The sequence below is a fragment of the Bos mutus genome, chromosome 7 (genome assembly GCF_027580195.1).
Source record: "Bos mutus isolate GX-2022 chromosome 7, NWIPB_WYAK_1.1, whole genome shotgun sequence".
In the NCBI taxonomy this organism is placed as follows: domain Eukaryota; kingdom Metazoa; phylum Chordata; class Mammalia; order Artiodactyla; family Bovidae; genus Bos; species Bos mutus.
Genome location: NC_091623.1, coordinates 82,849,360 through 82,874,982, shown reverse-complemented (window position 1 = coordinate 82,874,982; position 25,623 = coordinate 82,849,360). Strand labels below are relative to the sequence as shown.

Sequence of the window (25,623 nt, the reverse complement as noted above, 5' to 3'; positions counted from 1 at the left end):
CTCGGTCCGGCGGCCGCGGCCATGACGCAGGGTCCGGGCGGGCGCGCGCCCCCCGCGCCCCCCGCACCCCCGGAACCGGAGGCGCCCACCACCTTCTGCGCGCTGCTGCCTCGCATGCCGCAGTGGAAGTTCGCGGCCCCCGCTGGTTTCCTGAGCCGCGGCCCCGCGGCGGCGCGGGCGGCGGGGGGCGCGGGGGCCGCCGACCCGGAGCCCGAGCCGGCCAGCCCGGCCGGCGTCCCGGCGCTGGCGGCCGCGGTCCTGGGCTCCTGCGAGCCGCGCTGCGCCGCGCCCTGCCCGCTGCCTGCGCTCAGCCGCTGCCGGGCCTCCGGGGTGCGGGGACCGCGGGGCGCGCGGGGGGCGACCGGGCCCCCGGATGCCCCCGCTGACGAGTGGATCCGCAAAGGCAGCTTCATCCACAAGCCAGCGCACGGTTGGCTACACCCGGACTCCAGGGTTCTGGGGCCCGGGGTCTCCTACGTCGTTAGGGTGAGTCCGTCGGCGGGACCCTGGGACCGCGTCCTCCCCCGAGCCTCCGTCTGGACATGGGGGTTCCCACCCCCCACTTCTCTCTCTTGGACACTCTGGACCCGGGAAGTCAGGTGTCTGTCCATCTCTCCTCTCCCCATCACCCTAGACCCCAACTGCCAAGCCGTGCTCTGCTGGCCACCCCCACCCAGGAGGCGCTGGGGTCCAGGTTCCCACGGAGTCACGTGGGGAGGGGCGGGGAGAGGGCGGCTGGTGGGAGGGGGGCACGCATGCGCAGGTTAGGCGTAGCCCCCCATTTCTTGGGTGAGACTGGGGACCGAAGACGCGGGTGGGGGCGGCCGGCTACCCAGATCCCCCACTGAAAACTCCCTCTAGACAGGAGGGTCGGAGACCGTGGGCAACGTGGGGTGCAGAAGGGCCGAGCCCTGCTAGGTCCCTGATTCCAAGTGAGAGATCGCGGGGCCTCGGAAGGCGCTGCAGAGAAGCAGGTCTTTATTTGTTCTGGTTTTATATGAACCTCTGACTCTGTGGGTAGTTCTGATGAACCATCAGGAAGTGGTGAGCGGCCCGTGGGATGCCTCGCCGTGAAATGCTTCCTCACGCCCCAGGCTACCGGCCACTCCGCCCACCCACAGTTCATTGTCACATCAGAATCCGATGTATATTCACAGCGTTTCAGTCTGGGGTGGGGACCAGGATCCTGGAGTTCTGTGTCTTTGCGTGTGGTGGTTTGTCTTCGCTTCTTTTACAGTCTCCCTCCACCCACCCCATACTAGGTTGACTAGTATTCCTCAGATTCCTGACCTTCTGAGCCTGAGAATATGGTTTTATGTGGAAATGGAGTCTTTGTCGATATAATCGAGTTAAGATGACGTCACACTGGATTACCGCGGCTCTAATGCGATCTCTGGTATCCTCCTAAGAAAAGGGAGATTCGGACACAAACGCTCAGGGAGGGGCCCCGTGACAACAAAGGGAGAAATGGAGTGATGCGTCCACAAATCAAGGGACATCCACGGTGGCCGCGTACCACTGCCAGACTCTGGAAGAGGCTGGAAGTACCCTTACCTCAGGGAGCAGGGCCCCCACCACACCTCGATCCCTGGCTTCCAGCCTCCAGAACTGTGGGGCCAGGCTTACATTTCTGTTGTTTTAAGTCCCCAGTTGGTGGCGGCTCGCAGTGGCCTTGACTTTCTGCATGTCCAGGTGTGGTCCAGGCAGGCCCGCAGCTTCCCTGGGAGTGGGTTAGAAAGGAAGAGCTTTGGACCGGCCAGCGGGCCTTAGGCTGCCTCATATTCTGGACCTGGTCTTCGCTCCTGGAGTCTTCTGACTTGGTCACGGCCCCTTCTTTTGCTGAATCTCAGCTTCGCTGGATTCAACACTGATTTTGTAGCGAGATGTTTCCCCGGCAATGCCTTGGGCTTCGCACTACATGCCCTCGGGGGCCATGGCTGTGGGGATTAGAAGTGCTCAGAATTCAGATGCTCATGTTGTTGGGGTGCAGGCTTTTGGACTGTTCCAGTGGTCTGGACGTTGCCATCGATGCTGCAGACACTTATTAATAATGCGTGCCAGAGCCTGCCAGGTGCTGATGGCATGCTAGGAAATGCGGCCCATCTGATCCCTGCTCTTAACGGGGCTCAGGTTTCTAGAGGGAGAGACTGATGGTAAATAAACAAGAGACAGACAAACAGGAAAGTGGCAGATATTGGCAGGTGCTGTGCAGAAATTACAATCAAGTGATGTCAGAGACTGCTGGCTGCTCTTAGCAGGGCTGGTGGATGGGGTGCCCCTCAGAGATGACATTAAGACTGAGCCCTAAAACCACAGAGGCCCTAGGCATGAAACAACTGGGGAAAGAGAATCCGAGGCAGGGGCTCAGCTGGCAGGTTTGGGGACTGGCCGGAGACCCATGTGGTGGGGCTGGTGCAGAGAGAGGAGCATAGGAGTAAGATTTGGGGGCTGTGCGGGCTAGCTTGGCTTTGGATGGTTCTAGGCAGGGTTGCAGAGCAGCATTGGTGCTGAAAGGAGCTTTCCTGTGGAAGTGGGCTGGGGTGAGGCTGGCAGGGCAGCAGAGAGAGCCAGGGGAGGCTGGGGCACTGTTGAGGGAGCAGAGATGCCCTGGAGCAGGGCAGTGTGGGGGTGGGGAGAAGGGGGCTACAGCGTCCGTGTTGGAGATGAGCCCTGGTGTGGCTGCCCCGAAGGGGGGATGGGCAGGGGGTCTGACTCAGCCCCACTGTCCAGCTCTGTTCCCCTGGAAGCCTCAGTCTCTGCACCCACACCCCTGAGGTGTTCTGAGAGCCATGAGTCCTCTCCAGGTTGGTTCACAGAGAAGTGTGAGGTCAAGGCAGGAGCAGCTGTGCCCCAAATCATGCAGGGGCCGACGGGGGTGACCCGGGTCCTCCAGAGAGAATGTGCTGTCCCCACTTATGTAAGCTGGGGACACCAAGGCCCAGAGAGGCAGAGTTGTCACCCCGTGAGAATCCAGCACCAGACCCAGAACGGAAGCCACTCTCTAGCCCGAACTTGCTGCCACCTGAGTGGCAGAGTACCAGACCAGCAGCCTCGGAGACACCCCTGTCCTGGTCCCAGGACCTGTGGACATGTCACCTCACAGGGCAGAGGGGACTTTGCAGGAGGGATTAAGTTAAAGCCCTGTGATAGGGACGACCCTGCATTCTCAGGGGGCCCAGTATCATCAAAGGGTCCCTAGAAGAGGGAGGGGGGAGGCTCAGAGGCAGAGAGACAGGAGATGCTGCTCTGCTGGCTGTGAGGATGGAGGGAGGGGCCGTATAAAAAAGCTGGAAAAGCGGGGAGCCTCTGGAGGGACCAGCCTTGACCACACTGGGATTTAGCCCCGTGAGATCCAAGCTGGACTCCAGACCTTCAGGACTCTAAGGGGATACATTTATGTTAAATTTGTGTTAATTTGTTATAGCAGCAAAAGGAAGCTAAAACAGCAGCTGACTCACCTAGCTGATATCATAGAACCCTCACGAAACCCTGTAACGGTCCCTGTGTCAAAACAAGAAAACGGAGGCTCGGCGAGCAGTGATGCCGTCAGGGCATCTGGTCTAGACATGAGTGTGGAGTCAAGCCCCCGGTTGAATTCTCCCCCATCCTGAGGTTTATCTACTCAGTTTCTAAGTGAGGACCTGGAGGCGCAGCCATGTCAAGGAACCTGGTGAGGGTCATGGCCGCTGTGGCACCATCAGCAGCCTCACCACAGGCACAACTCAGAGTGGCTTAGAACCAGAAGGACGTGGATCCTCTCGTGGGAGCAGAGGCCCTGGTGGTTGGGGCCTGGGGCTGGTTAATTTCCCAGCTCGGTGACCTCATCATGAGTTCTTCTCATTCCCGACCTCACTTGGGAACTGGGTCTTCACAGGTGTTGTTAGGTAGGATGGGGTCACCCTGGATCCAGAGACTGGTGGCCATGAGAGAAGGCCCCGTGGAGACGTGTGGAGGAGGGAGAGGTAGGCACCGGCCATGCAGCCCTGGGGCAGGGCAGGCAGGAGGGTGGCTCCACCAGAGGCTGGAGGAGGCAGGGAGGACCCACCCCTGTCTCACCTGGGCAAGAGGCGTCTGGCCTTGGTGCGCCTTTTCTGTCCCAGATTAGACCCTCTGCCCCCTCACGCTGCAGAAGAGAGGCCCCTCCTGACTGCTGGGTCCTTCTGTGAGTAGGACGCCTCTCCTGGAAAGCCCCAGACTGTGTCCTGTGATGTTCCCTAAACTGCCCGTGCGACTGGCACCGACCAGTGCTGCCCAGAGGGTCTCCACAGTGTGGAATGTTCCGGCTCCATGCTGTCCCATTGGTGGCCACATGTGGCCACGTATACTTGAATGGGCAGGTGCAGCTGAAGAACTCACCTTTAATTTTGCTCCATTTTAAGCTGAGGTCACGTGGTTGCCTGGCATGTGGCACTCTTACATGTTCACGAAAATTCCAACAACAAGCCCTTTCTGCTCTTCGGGGTGCTGTCATCATGCCCTCTCCAGAGTTCTTTTCAAAGAAAGTTTTCAGTGGGGCCCAGAGAGACTGACGACTGCCTCAGGGCCCCAGACTGGCTGCCTCTGGGCCACCCGGTGTTTCCTGAAGGCAGGTTTTTGTAAGTGGGTGTGTACTGAGAATGTGGGAGGTTAACTTGTCTCAGGTGTTTTAGCTGCAAATACAGCTGATTCCTTGCAGGCAAGGAGTAGGATGGCTCCAGGGTGGATTACGGAGAAGGCAATGGCACCCCACTCCAGTATTCTTGCCTGGAAAATCCCATGGATGGAGGAGCCTGATGGGCGCAGTCCATTGGGTCGCTAAGAGTTGGACACGACTGCTCGACTTCACTTTCACTTTTCACTTTCATGCATTGGAGGAGGAAATGGCAACCCACTCCAGTGTTCTTGCCTGGAGAATCCCAGGGATGAGGGAGCCATGTGGGCTGCCGTCTTGGGGTCGCACAGAGTTGGACATGACTGAAGTGACTTAGCAGCAGCAGCAGCAGGGTGGATTAATTCAATGACTTGACCATATCCCTGCAGACCCAGGTCTTTTGTCTTTTCACACTGCCATCTTCAGCTTGCTGGCTTAGCTGTCTTCATGGTCACAAAAGAGCAGCCACAGCACCAGGTATCATATGCAGATCCAACCATGTCCACTGGGAGAAGAGAAAGCATTCCTTCCATTCTCTCCATACCTCACCTGCCGGAGTGTCAAACTCCATTCATGGCAAGGGAGATGGGCCACCAAATTGGCTTGAACCAATGCTGAGCAGAGTGGGGTGCCCAGACATCGGAGAAATTATTATAAATGCACATTCTCAGGCAGAGTCAGAAACTCTGGGGTGGGCCTGGTGATCAGTGTTTTACAAGACTTCCAGGTGATTCCGACACCCACTCATGTTTGAGAACCACCAGCTTAAGCCAACTGCTTGCAATCCTGTCAGATTAGCCACAGCTCATTTATCATCAGTGTTTTTAACCCTCCGTCCTCCCTGATGGCTCAAGTGGTAAAAGAACCTGCTTGCAATGCAGGAGATGTGGGTTTGATCGCTGGTTTGGGAAGATCCCCTGGAGAAGGAAATGGCAACCCACTCCAGTATCCTTGCCTGAAAAATCCCATGGACAGAGGAGCCTGGTGGGCTATAGTCCATGCGGTTGAAAAGAATTGGACACAACTGAATGATTAAACACACTGAAATGAACATCAAATATAAATATAACATCTACCTGCAGATTTATTTCCCCCCAAACCACCATGATGTAATAAAACAACAATAAAAAGGAGAAACAGAGGGACAGCAATTCATAATAACTTAGAGTATATTTCAACGTATAGGGTGTGGGCTTCTCTCCCCTTGACACACAGGGCACGGAACTGCCCTCACGCAACAGCTAGAGACTGATCCCAGGCATTACTCCAGCAGCTCCAGTGTCACTGCGGGCGATATGGTCTTCCACAACAGTGGACAACCCCAGGAGAGCCTGAATATCAGCAAATGAAGCCTTCTGTCAGCATATGAGATAGTTTCATTAAATTCAGTGTGTATTAAAACCATACCAAGGGAATTTCCTGGTGGTCCAGTGGTTAGGACTCTGCTCAGAGCCCAAGTTCAGTCTCTGGTCAGGGAACTAAGATCCCACAAGCCATGCAGTGAAGCCAAAAAATAAAAATAAAAGCACTATATCAAAAAGTTAAGCATAGAATTATTACATGATCTAGAAATTCTATTGGTTGGTAAATACCCCAAAAAGCAGGAGGCCTAAACATGTATGGCTGGATACATGAGTAAGGTTGAGTGTGTGTGTACATCTAGGATAGAAAATAACTACTTTCCTGTTATGAGACTTGAGAAAGAACTCAAACAGATATTTGCACACCCATAGTTATAACAACATGATTCACAACAGCCAAAAGATAGAAACAACCCAAGTGTTCATTGATGGATGAATAGATACACGTGGTCCATCCACACAGTGGAATATTACTCAGCCTTAAAAAGGAAGGAGGTTCTGACATCTGCTACAACCTGGATGAACCTTGAGGACGTGATGCTCAGTGAGAGAAGCCAGACACAGAAGGACACACACTGTCTGGTTCCACTCACAGGAAGTTCTAGAGGCATCAGATCCACAGAGACAGGAAGCAGATGGTGGGGCCAGGGACTGGGGAAGGGGACGGGGAGTCAGTGTTTCATGGGGTCAGAGTTTCAGTTTGGGAAGGTGATAAAGTTCTGGAGATGATGGGATGGTTGCACGACAATGTGAATGTGCTTAATGCCATCAAGCTGTGCACTCAAAAATGATTAAAATGATAAATTTAATGTTACTTATATTTTGCACTGAAAAATCCCATGGACATAGGAGCCTGGTGGGCTACAGTCCATGGGGTTGCGAAGAGTTGGACACAACTGAATGATTAAACACACTGAAATGAACATCAAATATAAATATAACATCTACCTGCAGATTTATTTCCCCCCAAACCACCATGATGTAATAAAACAACAATAAAAAGGAGAAACACAGGGACAGCAAGGCTTCACTTTCGGATATTCAGGCTCTCCTGGGGTTGTCCACTGTTGTGGAAGATAACGTCGCCCGCAGTGGCACTGGAGCTGCCTGAGTAATGCCTGGGATCAGTCTCTAGCTGTTGCGTGAGGGCAGTTCTGTGCCCTGTGTGTCAAGGGGAGAGAAGCCCACACCCTATACACTGAAATATACTCTAAGTTATTATTTAGAAGATATTAAAAAGATATAAAAAGATATTATCTTTTTCGTGAAAAAGATCTTCACAACCCTGATAATCACGATGGTGTGATCACTGACCTAGAGCCAGACATCCTGGAATGTGAAGTCAAGTGGGCCTTAGAAAGCATGATTACGAACAAACCTAGTGGAGGTGACGGATTCCAGTTGAGCTATTTCAAATCCTGAAAGATGATGCTGTGAAAGTGCTGCACTCAATATGTCAGCACATTTGGAAAACTCAGCAGTGGCCACAGGACTGGAAAAGGTCCGTTTTCATTCCAATTCCAAAGAAAGGCAATGCCAAAGAATGCTCAAACTACCGCAGAATTGCACTCATCTCACACGCTAGCAAAGTAATGCTCAAAATTCTCCAAGCCAGGCTTCAGCAATACGTGAGTTGTGAATTTCCTGATGTTCAAGCTGGTTTTAGAAAAGGCAGAGGAACCAGAGATCAAATTGCCAACATCCGCTGGATCATGGAAAAAGCAAGAGAGTTCCAGAAAAACATCTATTTTTGCTTTATTGACTATGCCAAAGCCTTTGACTGTGTGGATCACAATAAACTGTGGAAAATTCTGAAAGAGATGGGAATACCAGACCACCTGACCTACCTCTTGAGAAATCTGTATGCAGGTCAGGAAGCAACAGTTAGAACTGGACATGGAACAACAGACTGGTTCCAAATAGGGAAAAGAGTATGTCAAGGCTGTATATTGTCACCCTGCTTATTTAACTTATATGCAGAGTACATCATGAGAAACGCTGGACTGGAAGAAACACAAGCTGGAATCAAGATTGCCGGGAGAAATATCAATAACCTCAGATATGCAGATGACACCACCCTTATGGCAGAAAGTGAAGAGGAATTAAAAAGCCTCTTGATGAAAGTGAAAGTGGAGAGTGAAAAAGTTGGCTTAAAGCTCAATATTCAGAAAACAAAGATCATGGCATCCGGCCCCATCGCTTCATGGGAAATAGATGGGGAAACAGTGGAAACAGTGTCAGACTTTATTTTTTTGGGCTCCAAAATCACTGCAGATGGTGACTGCAGCCATGAAATTAAAAAACGCTTACTCCTTGGAAGGAAAGTTATGACCAACCTAGATAGCATATTCAAAAGCAGAGACATTACTTTGCCAACAAAGGTCCGTCTAGTCAAGGCTATGGTTTTTCCTGTGGTCATGTATGGATGTGAGAGTTGGACTGTGAAGAAAGCTGAGCTCCGAAGAATTGATGCCTTTGAACTGTGGTGTTGGAGAAGACTCTTGAGAGTCCCTTGGACTGCAAGGAGATCCAACCAGTCCATTCTGAAGGAGATCCAACCAGTCCATTCTGAAGGAGATCAGCCCTGGGATTTCTTTGGAAGGAATGATGCTAAAGCTGAAACTCCAGTACTTTGGCCACCTCATGTGAAGAGTTGACTCATTGGAAAAGACCCTGATGCTGGGAAAGATTGGGGGCAGGAGGAATAGGGGACGACAGAGGATTAGATGGCTGGATGGCATCACTAAGTCGATGGACGTGAGTCTGAGTGAACTCCGGGAGTTGGTGATGGACAGGGAGGCCTGGTGTGCTGCGATTCATGGGGTCGCAAAGAGTCAGACACGACAGAGTGACTGAACTGAACTGAACTGATATTTTGCCCACAGTAGAAAAGTAAACAAACAAAAATGCCCTAAATGCTTCGAGTTCTGTGTAAAAAGGAGTTAGGTTGGAGCGGTGACTGGAAAGGGCTTTTCACAGACATGAGACAGGATGCTCTGTGGGGACCCACAATGAGTGTGAGTGCAGGGTGTCCCAGTGCTCAACGCCAGGGGCTCCCCAGCTTTTGGAGCACACCCCAGCTATGTTGCAGGCTGCCCCTCAGTTTGTGTCGGCCCTCAATGGGGCTCATGATGCTCGTGGGCCAGCTCAGCTTGTGCCTTTTCATCAGGGGGCTTGGAGGCGCACTCTGTCACCGATGCAGCTGCTGGGAACGGGATCGCTTGGTGTACGGGCGAGGATGGCGTCCCCAGGTTCATGTCCGCCGGGCCCCAGAATATGACTTCATTGGGAAATGGGGTCTTTGCAGATGTAATCAGGTCAAGAGGAGGTCGTTCTAGGTCAGGAGAGGCCCAGGACCTTCTGTGACAGGGGTCCTTATAAGAGGAGGGACAATTGGACACAGACACATAGAGAAGGGCTGTGTGACCACAGAGGATGAGACCAGAGAGACATGTCTGTGAGACCAGGCCAGCTGCTGCCAGAAGCTAGAGAAGGCAGGAGGGACCCTCCCCTGGGGCCTCCCCTGGACATTGGATACCAGATCCCCCCGACTGGGAGATGCCAGACCTCTTGCTGTTCTGAGCCCCCCAGGGTGCGGTGCTCCACTCGGCTGCCCCCGGAGACTAACACACTAAGTTAGGGGACGTTTCTCCCTGGTAAAGACCTCATTTGTTTCTGTTAAAATTAACACATACCTGTGGGCTTCCCAGGTGGCGCAAGTGGTAAATAACCCACTTGCCAATGCAGGAGATGCAGGAGACTCGGATTTAATCTCTGGGAGGGGAAGATTCCCCTGGAGGAGGGCATGGCAACCCACTCCAATATTCTCCCCTGGGAAATTTCATGGACAGAGGAGCCTGGCGGGCTACAATCCGTGGGGTCACAAAGAGTTGGACATGACTGACCTACTGAGCATGCACACACGCACACAGGGATGTACTTTCCTGGGGACAGACTTCAAATGGAAGAATAACATAGATGTGCTCAAGTTTGCAAGGTGGTCCTGTGCACAGTCCTGGGGCTCCCTTGCTGGCATCCCTCCAGCCCCTCTCACCAGAGTCCAGTTTTTCTGTCCTTCAACCTGCTCTAGGAGCGGGGAGACTCTGAGACTCTGCAAATGGCCTGGAGCCCAACGAACTTCCACTAACTTGCTTAGCAAAAATGGGCAATTCATCCTGAATGGGTCTTTTCATTTTGATAATTATATGTTTATTTTAATGGTTATTAGGAAGCACTGCTAGGCATCAAACCCGAGGTTTATGGTAACAATATGCAGTTTCCTTTTTACCTCATGCACATTTCCTTTTCTTTCTTCTTTCTCCTTTTGTTTCCTCATGCATATTTAAAAAAACATATTTTAGTATCATAAAACTCACTCATTCAAGCTGTACAATTCAGAGGTTCTTGGTACACTCGTAGATTTGTGAAACACTCATTAGAATCTAGTTCCAGAACATTCCAGCACCCCAAAAGAAGCCCCATCAACAGTCACCCTCATCCCTTCCCCTGACCACCAGGAACCCACTCTCTGTGTCTGTGGATCTGCCTGTTCTGGACGTTTCCCATCAGTGGAATCACACCCTGCGTGTCCTTCTGTGTCTACTTCTCTCACTCAGCACTATGCTCTCAGGGTCCATCCACGTGGTAGCGAGTGTCAGGGCTTCCCTCCTTTTCAGGGCTGAGTAATATTCCAGTATCCTGGGAGGTGACATTTTACTTATCCCTTCACCCGTGTAAAGACTTTGGGGTGGTTTCCTACAGTGGCCTTTAGAAATAAACTCAGTTCTGTTTACAAATGAAGTTTATTTAGAAGGAAGACACTGAGTAATAATGGTGTGGGGCTGATGGCACCATGAGCCATGGAGGGTCTTTTGGGCAGAGTGGCAAGCTGGGTGCTTGTACTGTGTCTGCCCTGCTTTGTTGTGTGAGCTTGCCTAGGTCCCTTCCCCTCTCTGGGCCTCAGTTTTCCCAGTTTAACTTGATTTCTCCCCTTACATCCTTGGGTGGGCTCTGGGTTCCCTCCACTTCTACATTTGCAGAGGGGAAGGTTGGTCTGCCTCCAGACTTTCTCTGTCGGCCTCCTGGGGCAACTGTAACAAATGACCACAAACTGGGCAATGAAAACCACAGGAATGTTTTCTCTCCTGGTTCTGGAGGTCCAAAGTCAAGGTGCTGGCGGGCTGCTTCCTTCTGGAGCTCTGGGCAGAACCTCTCTCCAAGTTTCTGGGGGCCGCAGGCCCCAGCCCTATCCCCCCACATCTGTGTCTCAGGCCACCCTCCCTCTGCCATCCTCCTGTAAGGACGTCGATCACTGGGTTAAGGACCAGTCCTGAATCCAGGACTGTCTCATCTTGACGTCCTGAGCCTGGCTGTATCTGCAGAGATCCTGTTCCACTAAGGCTCTGCTCACAGGTTCTGGGGGTGGGGGCGTGGGCAAGCCCTCCTGTGGGTCGCTGTCCATGTTCCACAGCTGGCCTCCCACGAGTGTGGGATTCTGGATCAGAGGTCATGCCACCTGGCAGCCTCAAGGCTGAATTTGACCTCTGCCTTCTTTTTCTCTCTTCTATTTAAAAATAAGGATTTCTTTAAAAAGAGATAAAGAAGAAAATAAAAAAAGTTCTTTAAACTTAAAAAAAAATATTTATGGCTGTGCTGGGTCTTTGTTGCTGCACGTGAGCTTTCTCTAGTTGCGGTGAGAGGAGGCTACTTGCTGGTTGCGGTCCATAGGCTTCTCATTGCAGTGGCTTCTCTTGATGCAGAGCATGGGCTCTGGAGTGCGGTCTCAGCAGTTGTGGCTCTCTGGCTTAGTTACTCCCTGTCATGTGGGATCTTCCTGGACCGGGGATGGAACCTGCATCTTCCGCACTGGCAGGCGGATTCTTACCCACTGGACCATCAGGGAAGTCCTAAGAATAAAAATTTCTTGTCATCATTTACAAATTGGGGCATTTCAGGCAGGAGCCCTGGATTCCAAGGGGTCTGGCCCCAAGAGTGTAGTCTGCTGCAGCCTCACCACTTCCTCCCAGCACCATAATTCAAAAGCATCAGTTATGTCTTTGGACTGAAAGGAGATCAAACCAATCCATCCTAAAGGAAATCAATCCTCAATATTCATTGGAAGGACTGATGCTGAAGCTCCAATACTTTGGCCTCCTGAAGCGAAGAGCCAGCTCACTGGAAAAGACCCTGATGCTGAGAAAGATTGAAGGCAGGAGGAGAAGGGGATGACAGAGGATGAGACAGTTGGATGGCATCACCGACTCGATGGACATGAGTTTGAGCAAACTCTGGGAGATGGTGAAGGATAAGGAAGCCTGGAGTGCTGCAGTCCGTGGGGTTGCAAAGAGTCAGACACAACTTACTGACTGAACAACAAAACTGCCTGCGTGGCTGGTGACACTCTGTGTAATACTCCAGGTGACACTGCAGGTGACACTCTGTGTAACACACCAGGTGACACTCTGGGTGACACTGCAGGTGATCCTGGAGCCCAGAATGTGGGCTCATTTTGTGCCCTTGCAGCCTATAAGTAGTGACTGAGCAGGTTGCCTCATGTCCTTGGGGCTCTGTCTCCGGGGGGTGGTTTGTCACTGTATCACAGGGGTTCAGGTGAAGTGAGCTTCGATCAGGCCTGCATGTGACAAGTGACTTACCAATGTCATCACTGCCTGATGCTCCCTTAGCCTCCTCCTCACTTTCTGTGCCCTTGTGGTCTGCTCTCCGTCCTCCAGGATAGGACCCCTAGCCCATCTCCTCTCCTGCACAGCTGAGTTGTGTCCCCACTTCATCCAAGGAGGGGCTGGGGCACGGGAGGATTTCAGCCACATTTCAGCTGCAGAGCCAGGGTGGGCTGCACACTAGTTGGGGGGTGGTGGTTAGACCCCTCACACTGGGGCCCTGCTGCACTGACACCCCCTCAGAACGGGCTCCATGTCAGCTGGGGCCACCTTGTCTCGTCACCAGGCAGGCCAGCCTGACAGGGTTGCGGGGCCCCAGAAGCAGTGGGGGAGCAAGCGACAGGTGCCTTTCCAGCCTCTGCTTCCGTCTAGGCCAGCTCAGGACCTGGATGGGGGAGGGCAGGAGCTGGTGGCTGTTTTTACACTTGTGCGCTCTTTCCTGGCCCCCTTGTCCACACAAAAGGCACTCACTGAGCTCTAATAGCCACATTGCTCCTGTCGCTTAATGCCATATTGTAGAGATATTTGCGTATAAATATATTAAAATTTTGTTTCCTTTTACAACTGTAAGCTCTTTCATTCCCAGCACCATGGTTTATTTAGTTTAGCAAAAATGCAAGCTGCCCGGTTAAATGTAAAGTTCTCATAAGCACAGATAATGGCCTAAGCACATCTCATGCATTATTTAGGACATATTACACTAAGAAAATATTTGTTGTTTATTGGAAATACCAACCTTGGCCTCCTGGGTTGGACCTTGCAACCCTAAATGTGTCAAGTTTTGGGGTGTCTGCAACTCCTTACTCACTCCTTCAGTGCTGTAGCTCTCATGGGAAGGGAGGGGCAGGCTGGGGCTGGCGGGACTTCAGAGCAGCATCAGGTGTCGGGACCAGACTGGTGGCTGGCACCCTGGGACCAGCCCAGGAGGGCAAAGCGAATCAGTGGGCCCTCTGGCCACCCTGCACTGGGCTGCAGAGTTAAGAGTGACTGGGGGTAAATACCAGACCACTGGAGCCCTGGGGAGATGGGTGGTCTGTGTGCTCCCACACAGCAGCTTGTACCCACACCTGGAGCCCAGGGGCTGGTGCTTCTGTGAGATAAAGTCCTAGAAATGGAGTTTCAAGGTCAAAATGTGTGTGTGAGTCATTTTTTAAAAGCTGAGGTACAGTCACGTAACTAACTTAACCATGAGTCATTTTGGAGCACAGTTCAGTGCTACTTAGTACCTTCACAAGGTTGTACAATCACCACCGCTATCTGTTCTGGAACATTCCATCACCCCAAAGGAAGTCCGTCCCCATTATCAGTAATCCTACCCCTTCGCTCCCCAACCCCTGACAACCAGGAACCCAGTCTTTGTCCCTGCGGGCCCGCCTGTCCTGGACGTTTTCCCATCCATGACAGTGATCACGTGACGGTTGCTGCATGTGGCCGGCCCAGGTCCCTCCTGCAGCGCAGACACCATGTTGGGGGCACTGGTGGCCCTCATCTCTGGTACCCCTGCACCAGCTTCCCCTGAACAACATCTCTTGGAGATTGAGTTCCCTTGCATGGAAAGGGTGGTCCAGGCAGGAGTCAGCATTCTCCCCCTGCAAAGGGCCAGATGGCTTCCACCCACCATCTGCTCTCAGGCCCTGCCCTGGGCCCTGGGATGTAGAAGTGAGCAGGGTTACCCCCACACGGTCCTCCTGGGCTGGCATTCTAGTGGAGCAGAAAGAGAATGAGCAGGAGAGACTGAGTTGAAGGAATCTACCAGTTTCCAGGAACAACTCACAGTCAAGAGGGTGGCTCTGAGGAGGCAACCAGCAGCCTGGAGCTGGGGAAGGAGCCAGGCTGCAAATGACAGACAGGAAGGTGTGGGGCGGCCAGGTTGGGCATCGTCCTAAGGATGGAGGTGGGGGCTATAGCTCGGGTGGCGGGAGGGGAGGGCTGCGGGCTCACTGGAGGGGGTCTTTGGTCCACAGTGGGCCCCCAGCTCCAGGTGGCAGGAGGGGAGGCTGACGGGGGTGCTCGCTGGAAGGGGCTTGGGTCCATGGTGGCCCCCAGCTGGGCTCTGCGGGGCTGCTGCTGACCTGTGCTCTCTCCCCTCAGTACATGGGCTGCATCGAGGTGCTCCGTTCCATGCGCTCCCTGGACTTCAGCACACGCACCCAGGTCACCAGGTGAGGCTGGCTGGGGCAGGTTCTGGCGCCACTCAGTGCCGGGAGTGGAGGCGGTGGTGCTGTGTACTATGTGCTCCATCGTTCAGTCATGTCTGACTCTTTGAGACCCCATGGACTGTAGCCTGCCAGGCTCCTCTGTCCACCTGATCCTTCAGGCAAGGATACTGGAATGGGTTGTCATGCCCTCCTCCAGGAGATCTTCCCGACCCAAGGATTGAACTCAGGTCTCTTGCGTCTCCTGCATTGGTAGTGCCACTAGTGCCATTGCTTTACCACTGGTACCACCCCAGAAGCCCTGTGCAACCATGACCATGGTCTAATGCAGAACATTCCATCACCCTGAAAGGAAACCCTGCCCCTATGAGCAGCCATCTCCAACCCCCTCCCCCAACCCCTGACAACCAGGAACCCACCCTCTCTGTGTGTGGATTTGCCTGTTCTGGATCTTTCCCATCGATGGTATCACACATTGTATGTCCTTCTGTGTCTGCTTCTCTCACTGAGCATCTTGTTTTCAGGATCCATCCACATGGTAGGGAGTGTTAGGGCTTCTCTCCTTTTCAGGGCTGCATGATGGTCCCATGTGTAGGAGGGACCATGGGCTGTTTATCCATCTTCAACTGATGGGTGTTTGGGTGGTTTCTGCCTTTTGGGCTCTTGTGAGTTGTGCTCTGTGGCTATGTATGCAGGTTTTGTGTGCGCCTGTGTTTTCAGTTCTTCGGGGTGTGCACCTGGGGATGTGACTGCCTTACCCATTTTGAGGAGCTACTGCTCCATTTGACCTTCCCACCTGTCAGGCTGAGGGCTTGGTTTCCCCTTGCAGCACCAACATTGTTAAGAACTTGTGTGTCCGCCTGACCTTCAGGATTCTATAAAAGTTCCAGTCCCTCCCCAGGGATGAGCCGTTTCACAAAGTCTCTCCCATTCGGTTTGGGGGGTCAGTATCAGCCCCTGTCTTGGGGGGCCCAGAGCAGAGGGCATCCTCTCATGCCTCAGGTGGGAATCTTGGCCAGCCTGTGGTCACAGAGAACTTGGGGTCCAGGCTCAAGGTTTGTGCCAGCATCCCCAAATCTGACCCCAGTGCCTTCAAGTGGGCTGTGGCTCAGGGGTCCCCTGGTCTCTGAGAAAGAAAAGGCAGGAAGGGGAGAGCTGAGGGCAAGGGCACCTGCTGGGGACATGGCGTGGGCTTCTGGCAGCCTGGGAGTCCCCGTCTAGGCCACCAGTTGCCCCAGCATCCCTCTGTCCTCTGAGCCCCTCCCCCCTCAGGATGCACCGCACCCCTTCCTTAGCCCATTGCCTTCTCTGAGCCTTTACCCTCCTCTGAGCTCCTGCCCGCTCTCCTCCGAGCTCTCTAAGCCCCCTCCCCCTCCGCCCACACAGGGAAGCCATCAACCGGCTCCATGAGGTGGTGCCTGGCGTCCGGGGCTCCTGGAAGAAGAAGGTGGGTGAGGGGCCTGTGGTTCCCGGGTGGAAGTGAGGGGGGAGACGCCTGACCATCCCAGGACCTGCCCCAGCTGGAGTTCCACTGTGGTCCCACCTTCTTGAAGGCCAGGCTGCCCTCTTCAACCCCTGTGCCGTCTGCCCCCCCAGGCCCCCAACAAGGCCCTGGCCTCAATCTTGGGCAAGAGCAACCTGCGCTTCGCGGGCATGAGCATTGCGGTCAGCATCTCCATCGACGGCCTCAACCTCTCCGTGCCCGCCACGCGCCAGGTGAGCGCTGCCTGCCCCGCCCTCGGCCTTCTCTAGCCCCGCCCTCAGCCTCCTCCAGCCCCGCCCTCAGGCCCCCCCAGCCCCAAGTAGGGCCTGGCTGAGGGTCTGTGGTGACACCAGGGCGACGAGTGGGCGGGGCCAGGGGAGCTGCTCCTCACTCCACAGCTCCTAGGACGGCCTCCCAAAGAAGGTCTCGGCCCCATTGTCTGCATTGCTGAGGAGGCGAGACCGAGGCTTGGAATCTTCTGGTGGAAACAAGCAACCAAAATAAAATTGCAGAAAGGAGGGAATAACTATGAATTCTGAGGAGGATTGTGATGCTGGGCATGGGTTGTGAGCATGCACAGGGCACTGTGACCTAGCAGGGGCATCACGGAGGGCTTCTTGGAGGTGGTGATGCTGGCGCTGAGTGGAGAGGTGAGAGGACATTGAGCAGAGGTCACCTGATGAGATAGAGCCTGAGAGGTTAGCAAGGATCCTGGTGAGGAACTGGGATTTTTCCAGACAGCACTGCTATCCTCCTCAGAAGTGTGGAGCAGGAAGTGCTGTGATTTGTGGTCTGGTGTGAGAGTGGGAAGCGTGGAGGAGATGAGCTGAAGCCAGGGCCCCAGGGAGGGGGCTCAGACTGCCCCTGGGGAGGAAGCCGTGGGGCGGGGAGCTGCCAGCACGTTCACCTCCCTGTCCACCTCTGCATGGACTCTATCTGGAACACACTGGGCTAACCCTGAGCAGGATGCCAGTGGGGGCCTCCCTGGGCAGGGGCCGGTTAGGGGGAGCCCTGAGTATCCCCGAGGGGTGACAGGTTGAGTGAATCATGGGGGACCCTGAGAGAACCCTGCTTGGGCGTCTCTGGTGCTTATTGGGTCTTGGATGGACATGACCACTTAGGGCAGCAGTGGGTGGTGGCGAATAGATGCTAATTGAGCACGCAAGTGAGCACATCAACACAAACAAACATGCAAATATGCAACCCAGCACACTCATGCAAATGAGCACACTGATTAGCAGATGTTGCAAATGAAGTTGCAAATAGATGCAAGTGAGCACACAGGTGAGGCTGCCTGGGTTGACAGTGCAGAGTCAGGAGCCTCCAGTGGGTCCTGCTTTTGTCTCCTCAGTGCCTCCATGGTGGCATGGGGCATGTGTCTGAATGTGAGAGTGGTGAGTGTCTGGGTGTGCATATGCTGTGCCTGGGTGTCTGTGTGGGAGGGTGTGAGGGCCAACGTGTGATGCATCAAGGTGTGAAGGTGGGCTGGAGTGTGTGTGAGTGTGTGAGTGGTTGTGTCTCTGAACAGCTGGAGTGGGGAATTTGTGTGTGTGTGTCTGTAAATGAAGGTGTGTGTGTGTGTGTGTGCAGGGTGTGGTTTGTGTGAGGCTTTTAGCCCATGTACCTTTGTGTGTATCTGTATTGGATGTCTGTGCCCGTGTGTGCACATGTCCACCAGTTGGGGCAGGTTTGTCTTCCCGTGTATGTGGGCGTGTGACTGTGGGTCTCTGCATCCTGCCCTGGCTTCAGGGCTCCCCATCCAGCAGGGCTTTCGGTCATCCTGGCATTCCGTCGAGGGGACGTCTCCACTTCCATGCCCTTGTCCTTCTGGTCCCCACTGTGGCCCTGTTCTAGTGACTGGCCCAAGCCCCTCTCTCCTCCCCCAACTGAAACGGCAGCTCCATGACTGGTGGTCTCTCTCTGGCCAGATCATCGCCAATCATCACATGCAGTCCATCTCCTTTGCGTCCGGTGGTGACACGGTAAGGTCCCAGATGGGTGGTGGTGGACTTCCAGCCTCTGTCACCAAAAGCCCTGAGATGCCCTGCCCATGCACATCAGTCCCACCCCCACGTTGCTGGGACTTCTGTGTCTGCTGCCCTCTCTCCCCAGGACATGGCGGATTATGTGGCCTACGTGGCCAAGGACCCCATCAACCAGAGAGGTGAGGCCAGTGGGGGCGGGTGGGGCCGCGGGCTGGATCCGCAGCCAGTCGAGACCCCGCTGATGCTGCCTGACGACCCCCAGCCTGTCACATCCTGGAGTGCTGTGAGGGCCTTGCCCAGAGCGTCATCAGCACCGTGGGCCAAGCCTTCGAGCTGCGCTTCAAACAGTACCTGCACAGCCCCCCCAGGGTCGTCGTCCCCCCGGAAAGGTACTGGCCTGTCCCTCTATCCCCATTCCCCAGCACCCCTGCTGGTCCTGCCCCTCCCCTTCCCTGGGGTTGGATCCTTGCCCCCTCCCTGCTCTGTGCCCGCCAACCTCCATGGCCTACTGCTCAACCATGAGGATGCCAGGATAACAACATCTCCAGTCCTAGCAGAGGAGAGGACTCAGGGAGCCGATCGGCAGGCAGTGACTGTCATTGCTGTCATCCTTAGTCTGCATGGGGGCGGCCGGCACTTCTGCAAAGGGCCAGGCTGCCTGCCTGCCTCTGCCATGGTAGCGGGAAGGCAGCCAAGAAGGACGTGTGAGCAGTCGGTGGGCCGCCTGCCAGCCAATCTTTATTTATGGACACAAACATCTGAATTCCATCTGACTTTCACGTGTCAGATGCAGTTCTTCTGATGTTCTCTTAACCATCTGACAGTTCTGTGGCTTAACAGGGTAGAAGCCATCCTGAGCTCCTGGCTGGCAAATTCAGGCAGTGGCCTGTGATAGGCTATTTAAATATCTAAACAGATGGGAACTGGTCAGAGTAGCGAGTGAATGAATGGACATGTTAACAGAGTCCCATATGCACAGATGAGAGCCAGCAGTGTACAGCTGAGCTTGCCCCTTGGCCTTCACACAGGATCATGTGCCCCTAGTACATGAATGAGCGCTGGTTTTTACCTGGGGCCACCTCAACACCCTCCCCTCTCCTGGCTGCAAAGCCCTCCTCTGGGAGCCCCCCTGAGACCTGCTGTCCACCCCTGACTGAGGGGCAGGCTGTGGCTTCCCCCGTTTGCTCTTAGGAGCCAACTTGCCTGGATAAGCATCTGTAGCACACATTTCGAAGGCACCATCCATGGCCAGTGGGTGAGGGCATTTTAAACGCTGATGGTGTCATCACCCTAAGGCTTCCGGGTTCAGGGTGCAAGCCTGATGTCATGCCCTGACTGCGCGGTGGGGCTGAGGTGGCTGGGATGGGTGGAGGCCCCTCTCAGTTTAGCCAAACCGTTGAGATGTGTGTAGAGCCCCTGTTGGTGGACAGAAAGGGACACCTAGTTCCTCCATCAGCAATGGCTCCTGGCGCCACTGCCCTCCCAGAAGATAGAGGAGGGGTCAGGATCCCTGGGTCAGGCTTGTCCCCTATGGTGCACAACTCAGTCTGGGGGCCTCGGCGCCATCTGTCCCCCCACAACTTGTGCTGGGGCCCGTGCTCTTGCTGGCTATGTGTCTGCAGGCTGACCGGGATGGAGGACTCGGCCTGGGGGGATGAAGAGGAGGTGGAACACAACTACTACAACAGCCTCCCCGGGAAGGAGCCGCCCCCAGGAGGGCTGGTGGACTCCAGGCTCGCCCTCACACAGCCCTGTGCCCTGGGGGTCCTCGGTGCCCTTGGCCAGGTCAGCTTCAGCACACCTCTGGGGAGGGGGGCCCAAGAGCTGGGGCTCAACCCCTAGCTCTTCCTTCTGCTCCCCGCCTCCGTGATCCTAGAGGAGGGTCTCTCCTGCTCCCTGCTCCTTCCTCCCTAAACTGTCCAGGTCTGCTGAGCCAGACACACCAGACAAGGTTCCCATCTCAGACACGATACGATGACCACAGCCGTGACTGAATCAGGGCTTCTGAGGAGGGTGACCAGAATGTCCATGGGGGACTGACTGTCCCTGTCAGGAGGATGTCCCCAAGGCAGAACTTGGGCTGGGCCCTAATGGGTCAATAGGAGTTGCCCCAGAGAGCAGTGTAGGGAAGGGCCTCCAGGTGTACGGAACAGCATGTGCTGGGGGCAGGCCTTCCAAGTTGGGCTGGGGGATGCAGCTACAGCAGAAGCAGGTGGGGACTTGTGGGTACATTGAGGCCCAGGAGGGAGGGATGGGTACAGAGCTGAGCTTGGAATCTGACTTACAGGAGTGTTGGTGTGGGCGATTGGGGGTCTGGGCCTGCACACTGCAGGGGGACCCTTGCTCTCTTTTTCAGGGAGCCTCTCCTGCTCGAAGAGACACCCGCGGCCTGCAGTGGGATGTAGGCCCCTCAGGTACCGTCCAGCACACTCTGCTCCAGTGTCCCTGAGTCCCCACTGTCCCTCACATCGCTTCCCCTCTTTGGGTCACTCCATCTGGCCTGTGAGATCGTGTCACTCCCTGGGCTCTTAGAGATTTGACAGCATCTGCTTTTTGTCTGTGTGACCAGTTTTCTTGCATGTTGGACAGAGACACTGCAGTTAGTGGTTCAAAGCACCAACATATAAAAAGGCATCCACTGAGAAGTCAGTCTCCTGCCGCTATTTGCTTTATCCACCTCCCTGATCAGGTAACCACTGGTAGTAGTTTCCCTTGTTTTTCTAGATTTTTCATGCATGTTCAAGTCAGTTCAGACATACGTCACTTTCACAGTTTTGGACAGTAGTGTGCTCTCTATCCCTCTACCTGGCTTTCCCAGGTAAAAGCCCATCTTGGACTCACCCCTGCACCAGTGCTAGGCAGCTGCCCCCCTCCTTTTTCACCACAGTGTAGTCCCCACCACGTGAAGGACCCCCCTCACCCACAGACATCCGGGTACTTTCTAGGGCTCTGCCAGGACAGCAGTGCCCCAGTTGTCCACCACTCAGCTGTGTTCAGGGTCTCAGTAGAGTCTGTGCCCAGGACAGCAGCCACTGATCCATGTGATGGAAATCACAGAGCTGCCCACCAGGTACCATGAGGTTTTAACAAAATGGTTGAGTTTTCAGCCCGTGAGCATTTTATCCTGTTATACGACATTTAAAAAGACAGAGGAGGCTAAAATACCCTTAGCCCCCAGCTCGGAGGTCTTGAGCTTACCCCCTGGCACCTGTGTGTCTCTTTTCAGCACTTATGTGAATGGACCCCCCAAAGAAATAAGGACAGGCTGTGAGTACCCACAGTCTCTCAGGGGCTCTGGCTGCTTCAGTGGGATCTTCTGAATGGCCACGTGCCAGTCCCCTGTCCCTGCAGTTGCTTGTCCACGTGGTCCCCTCTTGATCAGCGGCAGATGCCCCCTTGGCTCCCCTCATGTGTCCCTCCCACAGATGCTGAGCTGTAGACAGCATGCACACCTCTGTCACAGTAGGGGAAGCTGCCAGATGGCTCCCTGACGTGGTTTGGCAGTTTGTTTGCCCACCAGCCCTGCCGTGGCTGCCTGTTTCCTTACAGCCATGCTGACATCTGTGTTGGGCTTTTTTTTAAAAAAAGATTTTCCCAAACAATCTGGGCATTTCACTGATGAGCATCAGAACCCTACTGCTCCCAGCACCTGTGGTTAAAGAACACATGTGGCACTGGGTGCCAAGTAGATGCCCAGCCATCATCTGGCTGTGGTCAGCTATTTCTCTGGGACACGGGCTACTCACACCTGACCCCCAAGCTCATTAGCATTTCCTACCCCTGAGCTTTTGCACACGAAGTTATTGCTTCATATCACATTTTCCCAAGTCTCTGACCAAGAACTCCTACCAATACATCAGTGCCCCAACTCCAATGTCCAGGAATTTTCACTCTCTGGACCCCTGCAACTGAGATTTCTTTTTTCTCATCCCACCGTGACTGTACAAAGCTGGGAGAATCTGCACCTCCTCTGTGCAGACTGGGAAGGCTGGGCCAAGGCCCCTTTGCCCCCATCAACCACCCAGGGATGTAATGGTGTTAGCAATTTTATTGAATCATAACTTCTGCCAGAGGTTTTGGTCTTCACCCCTACTTGTGAAGAAGCTACTCCTGTTCTCCCCATTCAGCAGAGGAGGAGACTGAAGCACTGAAAGGTTACTCACCTGTCATGCCCACAGAGGGTAGAGCTGTATGTGAGCCCAGTTGCCTATGAGGGTTAAGGATTTAACTGGTACAAAGCAGAGATTGTAGCTTCAGGCCCTTGGGTTGGATTTGGCCACAGTGTACTAAAAGATCATCATTTCCCTGCCAAGGATTAAAAATGGAGATGTTTAGAAATGGACGGATAGATCTAGGGGAAAATATACAAATGTCCATGGAACCTAGGAAAAGATGCTCAACCTTGCTCAAAATAAAAGAAATGGAAATTAAAGTCCCCCTGGATGCCATTTTTCACCTATCAGGTCAGCACGAGTCCAACAGTCTGATAACACACCATGGGTGAGGCCTTGAAGCTGGGCAGAGGCCAACTGGGGAGGACCCAGTAGAATCCGCACAGAACACTGAGGGACCCCAGAAGAGACTCACCCAATGATACCAGTTTCATGAAATTGCAGCTTTTGAACCATTTAAATGCTTCACACATTCAAAACAAAATTAGAAAAGAACAGAAAGGAAACTCTAAAATAGAAACAAGCAAATGAATGACCCGACTGTGCCTCACTTGATAACATAATTACAGGGAGAGCAGAGTCTTATTGCTGTTACTTTTTAAATGTGGAGATTTAACATAAACATCGGGGTTTCTGCCTTCTCTTGAAACTGGGAAGCTCTGGTCCCTGGGCCACCTTCCTGCCTGGTAGACTAGCGGGCCTGGCTGTGTGTGTGTGTAGGGGGCTCTGGTAGACCTCTGCGCCTCTCACAGCCCCAAAGCTGGGCTCTCATGGGGTTTTTCACTCCTGACCTTGCTGCGTTAAAGGGCAGGCTTCCTGGAGGGACACAGGCGTGGGCGGGGCGCCCCTCTTGGACCTCTCCCCAGAGCTTCCCCGCGTGACCTTGTGCTCCTCTGAACTCACACCCTTCTGACTCCCCAGTCCCAGCCCAGCCCGGGGATGGCTATGTGCAGGCGGACGCCCGGGGCCCCCGAGACTACGAGGACCATCTGTATGTCAACACGCAGGGTCTGGACGGCCCTGAGTCCCTTCAGCCCGAGGACAGCCCCAAGAAGGATCTGTTCGACATGCGTAAGTGGGGGCAGGCCGGCTTGTGGGGTGGGGCCACGCCCGAGCAACCTGTGGTCTGGTGGGGGATGGGCTGTGTGCTATGCTTCCCTTGGGACTCCCTCCTCCGTGAGACCTTACGGTCTCCTGAGGGTAACCCAGATTCCCCTCCATGGGGTCCCCAGTTTGACGGGAGGGGCTAGTTCGTATCCTGGAAGAATGTGATGGGGAAGCCGTGGGACTCAGTCTGCAGGGTGGACGTGCCTAGCTCCCTGTTTCTGGGTCTCAGTCTGATGAGTGAGTTTAAGCTCCCTCTTCATGTGATCCATGATCTGAGAGAGGAGGCTCAAGCCCCTTCTGGCTTGTTGCCAGAAATCCCGCCTGAAAAGGGAGGCCTGATCCACATCTAGCAGATGGTGAAGCCCCTCCCCCAGCCTGAGGGAGGGATTGATCGGATGGAGGAGGTTTGTGTCCAGAACACCCTCCTTTCCCACAACATCAAACTCCATCCTTTTGCATGAGCACTTTGGACGTGTTGGCTCCGTGCTGGCCCAGGCAGGGTCGTCTCCTACTCCCAGCACACCTCCCCAGGTGAGGTCTTTGAGGAACTCCCAAGCCAGCCGGAAATCCCTTCTTTCACAAAGTTTGCAAAGCTCCGCTCCCCCACCGCCTGATGACATGCTAGGCAGTGACATGAACCCCTGCTGTGGCCCCACTGGCTCCTCAGAGAAGTCTCAGATGGGAAAGGAGGTGTACCAGGTGTGAGCTCCTGAGGCAGGCTGTCCGCTTGGGCGCCCAGCCAGGTGGTCCAGCAACCCTAGTACGAAAAGGGATGCTTGTTGCCAGGCTCCCATTAGAAGTCCTGGGGCTGCCTCAGATTTGCCCTCCTTGGGTCATGGTCTCACCTCCCGCAGCCAATCACTAGGCTAGGAGTGTGAGAGGCGTATGTTGATTGGCCAGGACTAGTCACATGTCTTAGGAGCTGGAGGCTGGGTCAACATCGCTGGAGAAGTTAGGGAGGAGGGATTCCCAAGGGACCAGAAGTGAAGAAAGGCGGGTTGCAAAGCAAGCGCAGACACACCAGGGCAGGGATCAGGGCTGTCACTGCGCACTCCAGGGTGTCTGAGCTACGTGGTACCGTCTCAGGGAGGGCGACACTGGTGCCTGCTGGGATCCACAGGGAACTTGTACAAACCATCAGGAGCTTTTCCATTAGAGTTTGGAAAAGAAAGGGACACCTGTTGCCTACCAAAGAGGTGGCACGTGTAGTGGAGGTCCTGGCCAGTGCAGTCAGAACGAGATGATGAAACAAGAGGCATAATAAACATTGGGAAGGAAGCCAGTGTAACAAGACAAGAAAAAAGAAATAGGTGTGCACATTGGAAAAAAAAGAAATATCTTTGGATATGCTTAGAAAATCCAAGAGAATATACTGAGTTACTAACAGGACCAGTAAGGGGTGAAGGAGCAGGTCCCCGTAGCCCAGGCCCCTCCCGCCCACACTGTCCCCACCCCCGCCCCCGCAGGACCCTTTGAGGATGCCCTGAGGCTGCATGAGTGCTCTGTGGCGTCTGGCTCGGTGGCAGCCCCCCTTCCCGTGGAGGATCAGTGGCCCAGCCCCCCGACCCGCCGGGCCCCCATCGCCCCCACGGAGGAGCAGCTGCGTCAGGAGCCCTGGTACCATGGCCAGATGAGCCGCCGGGCGGCGGAAAAACTGCTTCGGGCAGACGGGGACTTCCTCGTGCGGGACAGCGTCACCAATCCTGGGCAGTACGTCCTCACCGGCATGCACGGGGGGCAGCCCAAGCACCTGCTGCTGGTGGACCCTGAGGGCGTGGTAAGGTGGGCGCTGGGGGCGGGGTGGGGGCAGGTGCTGAGGGTGCGGGGGAAAGAGTGCAGAGATAGACCCGCAGGGGCCTGGTGTGGGGCGGGGCTGGAGGCTGCGTGTGGTAGGGGTGGGGAGGGGACTTACCGGGGTGTCGCGTCTGCCGGAAGGGCCGGGCCTCTCTCCTCTGTCCAAGATCCGGGGCACCCACATTCTAAACACCCTTTAGGTTTAATAAAGCATTTTTCAGATTACAGAGCCCTTTATATTTACAGATCCTGTTTCCC

At 54.5% G+C, this 25,623-nt stretch overlaps 1 protein-coding gene across 2 annotated transcripts in view; it reads left to right on the top strand.

Annotated features, from left to right (window-relative positions):
* SHC2 (SHC adaptor protein 2) overlaps nt 1-25,623 on the top strand; it is a 33,673-nt gene continuing 8,050 nt past the window's right edge. For both annotated transcript variants that reach the window (XM_070374225.1, XM_070374224.1), the window contains exons 1-11: nt 1-486; nt 14,760-14,830; nt 16,211-16,271; nt 16,421-16,540; nt 18,236-18,289; nt 18,420-18,471; nt 18,555-18,681; nt 19,915-20,077; nt 20,649-20,706; nt 23,386-23,535; nt 25,038-25,348. In XM_070374225.1, the coding sequence (XP_070230326.1) occupies nt 22-486; nt 14,760-14,830; nt 16,211-16,271; nt 16,421-16,540; nt 18,236-18,289; nt 18,420-18,471; nt 18,555-18,681; nt 19,915-20,077; nt 20,649-20,706; nt 23,386-23,535; nt 25,038-25,348 (1,632 nt within the window). In that variant the 5' untranslated portion in view covers nt 1-21. The remainder of the gene's footprint in view (nt 487-14,759; nt 14,831-16,210; nt 16,272-16,420; nt 16,541-18,235; nt 18,290-18,419; nt 18,472-18,554; nt 18,682-19,914; nt 20,078-20,648; nt 20,707-23,385; nt 23,536-25,037; nt 25,349-25,623) is intronic.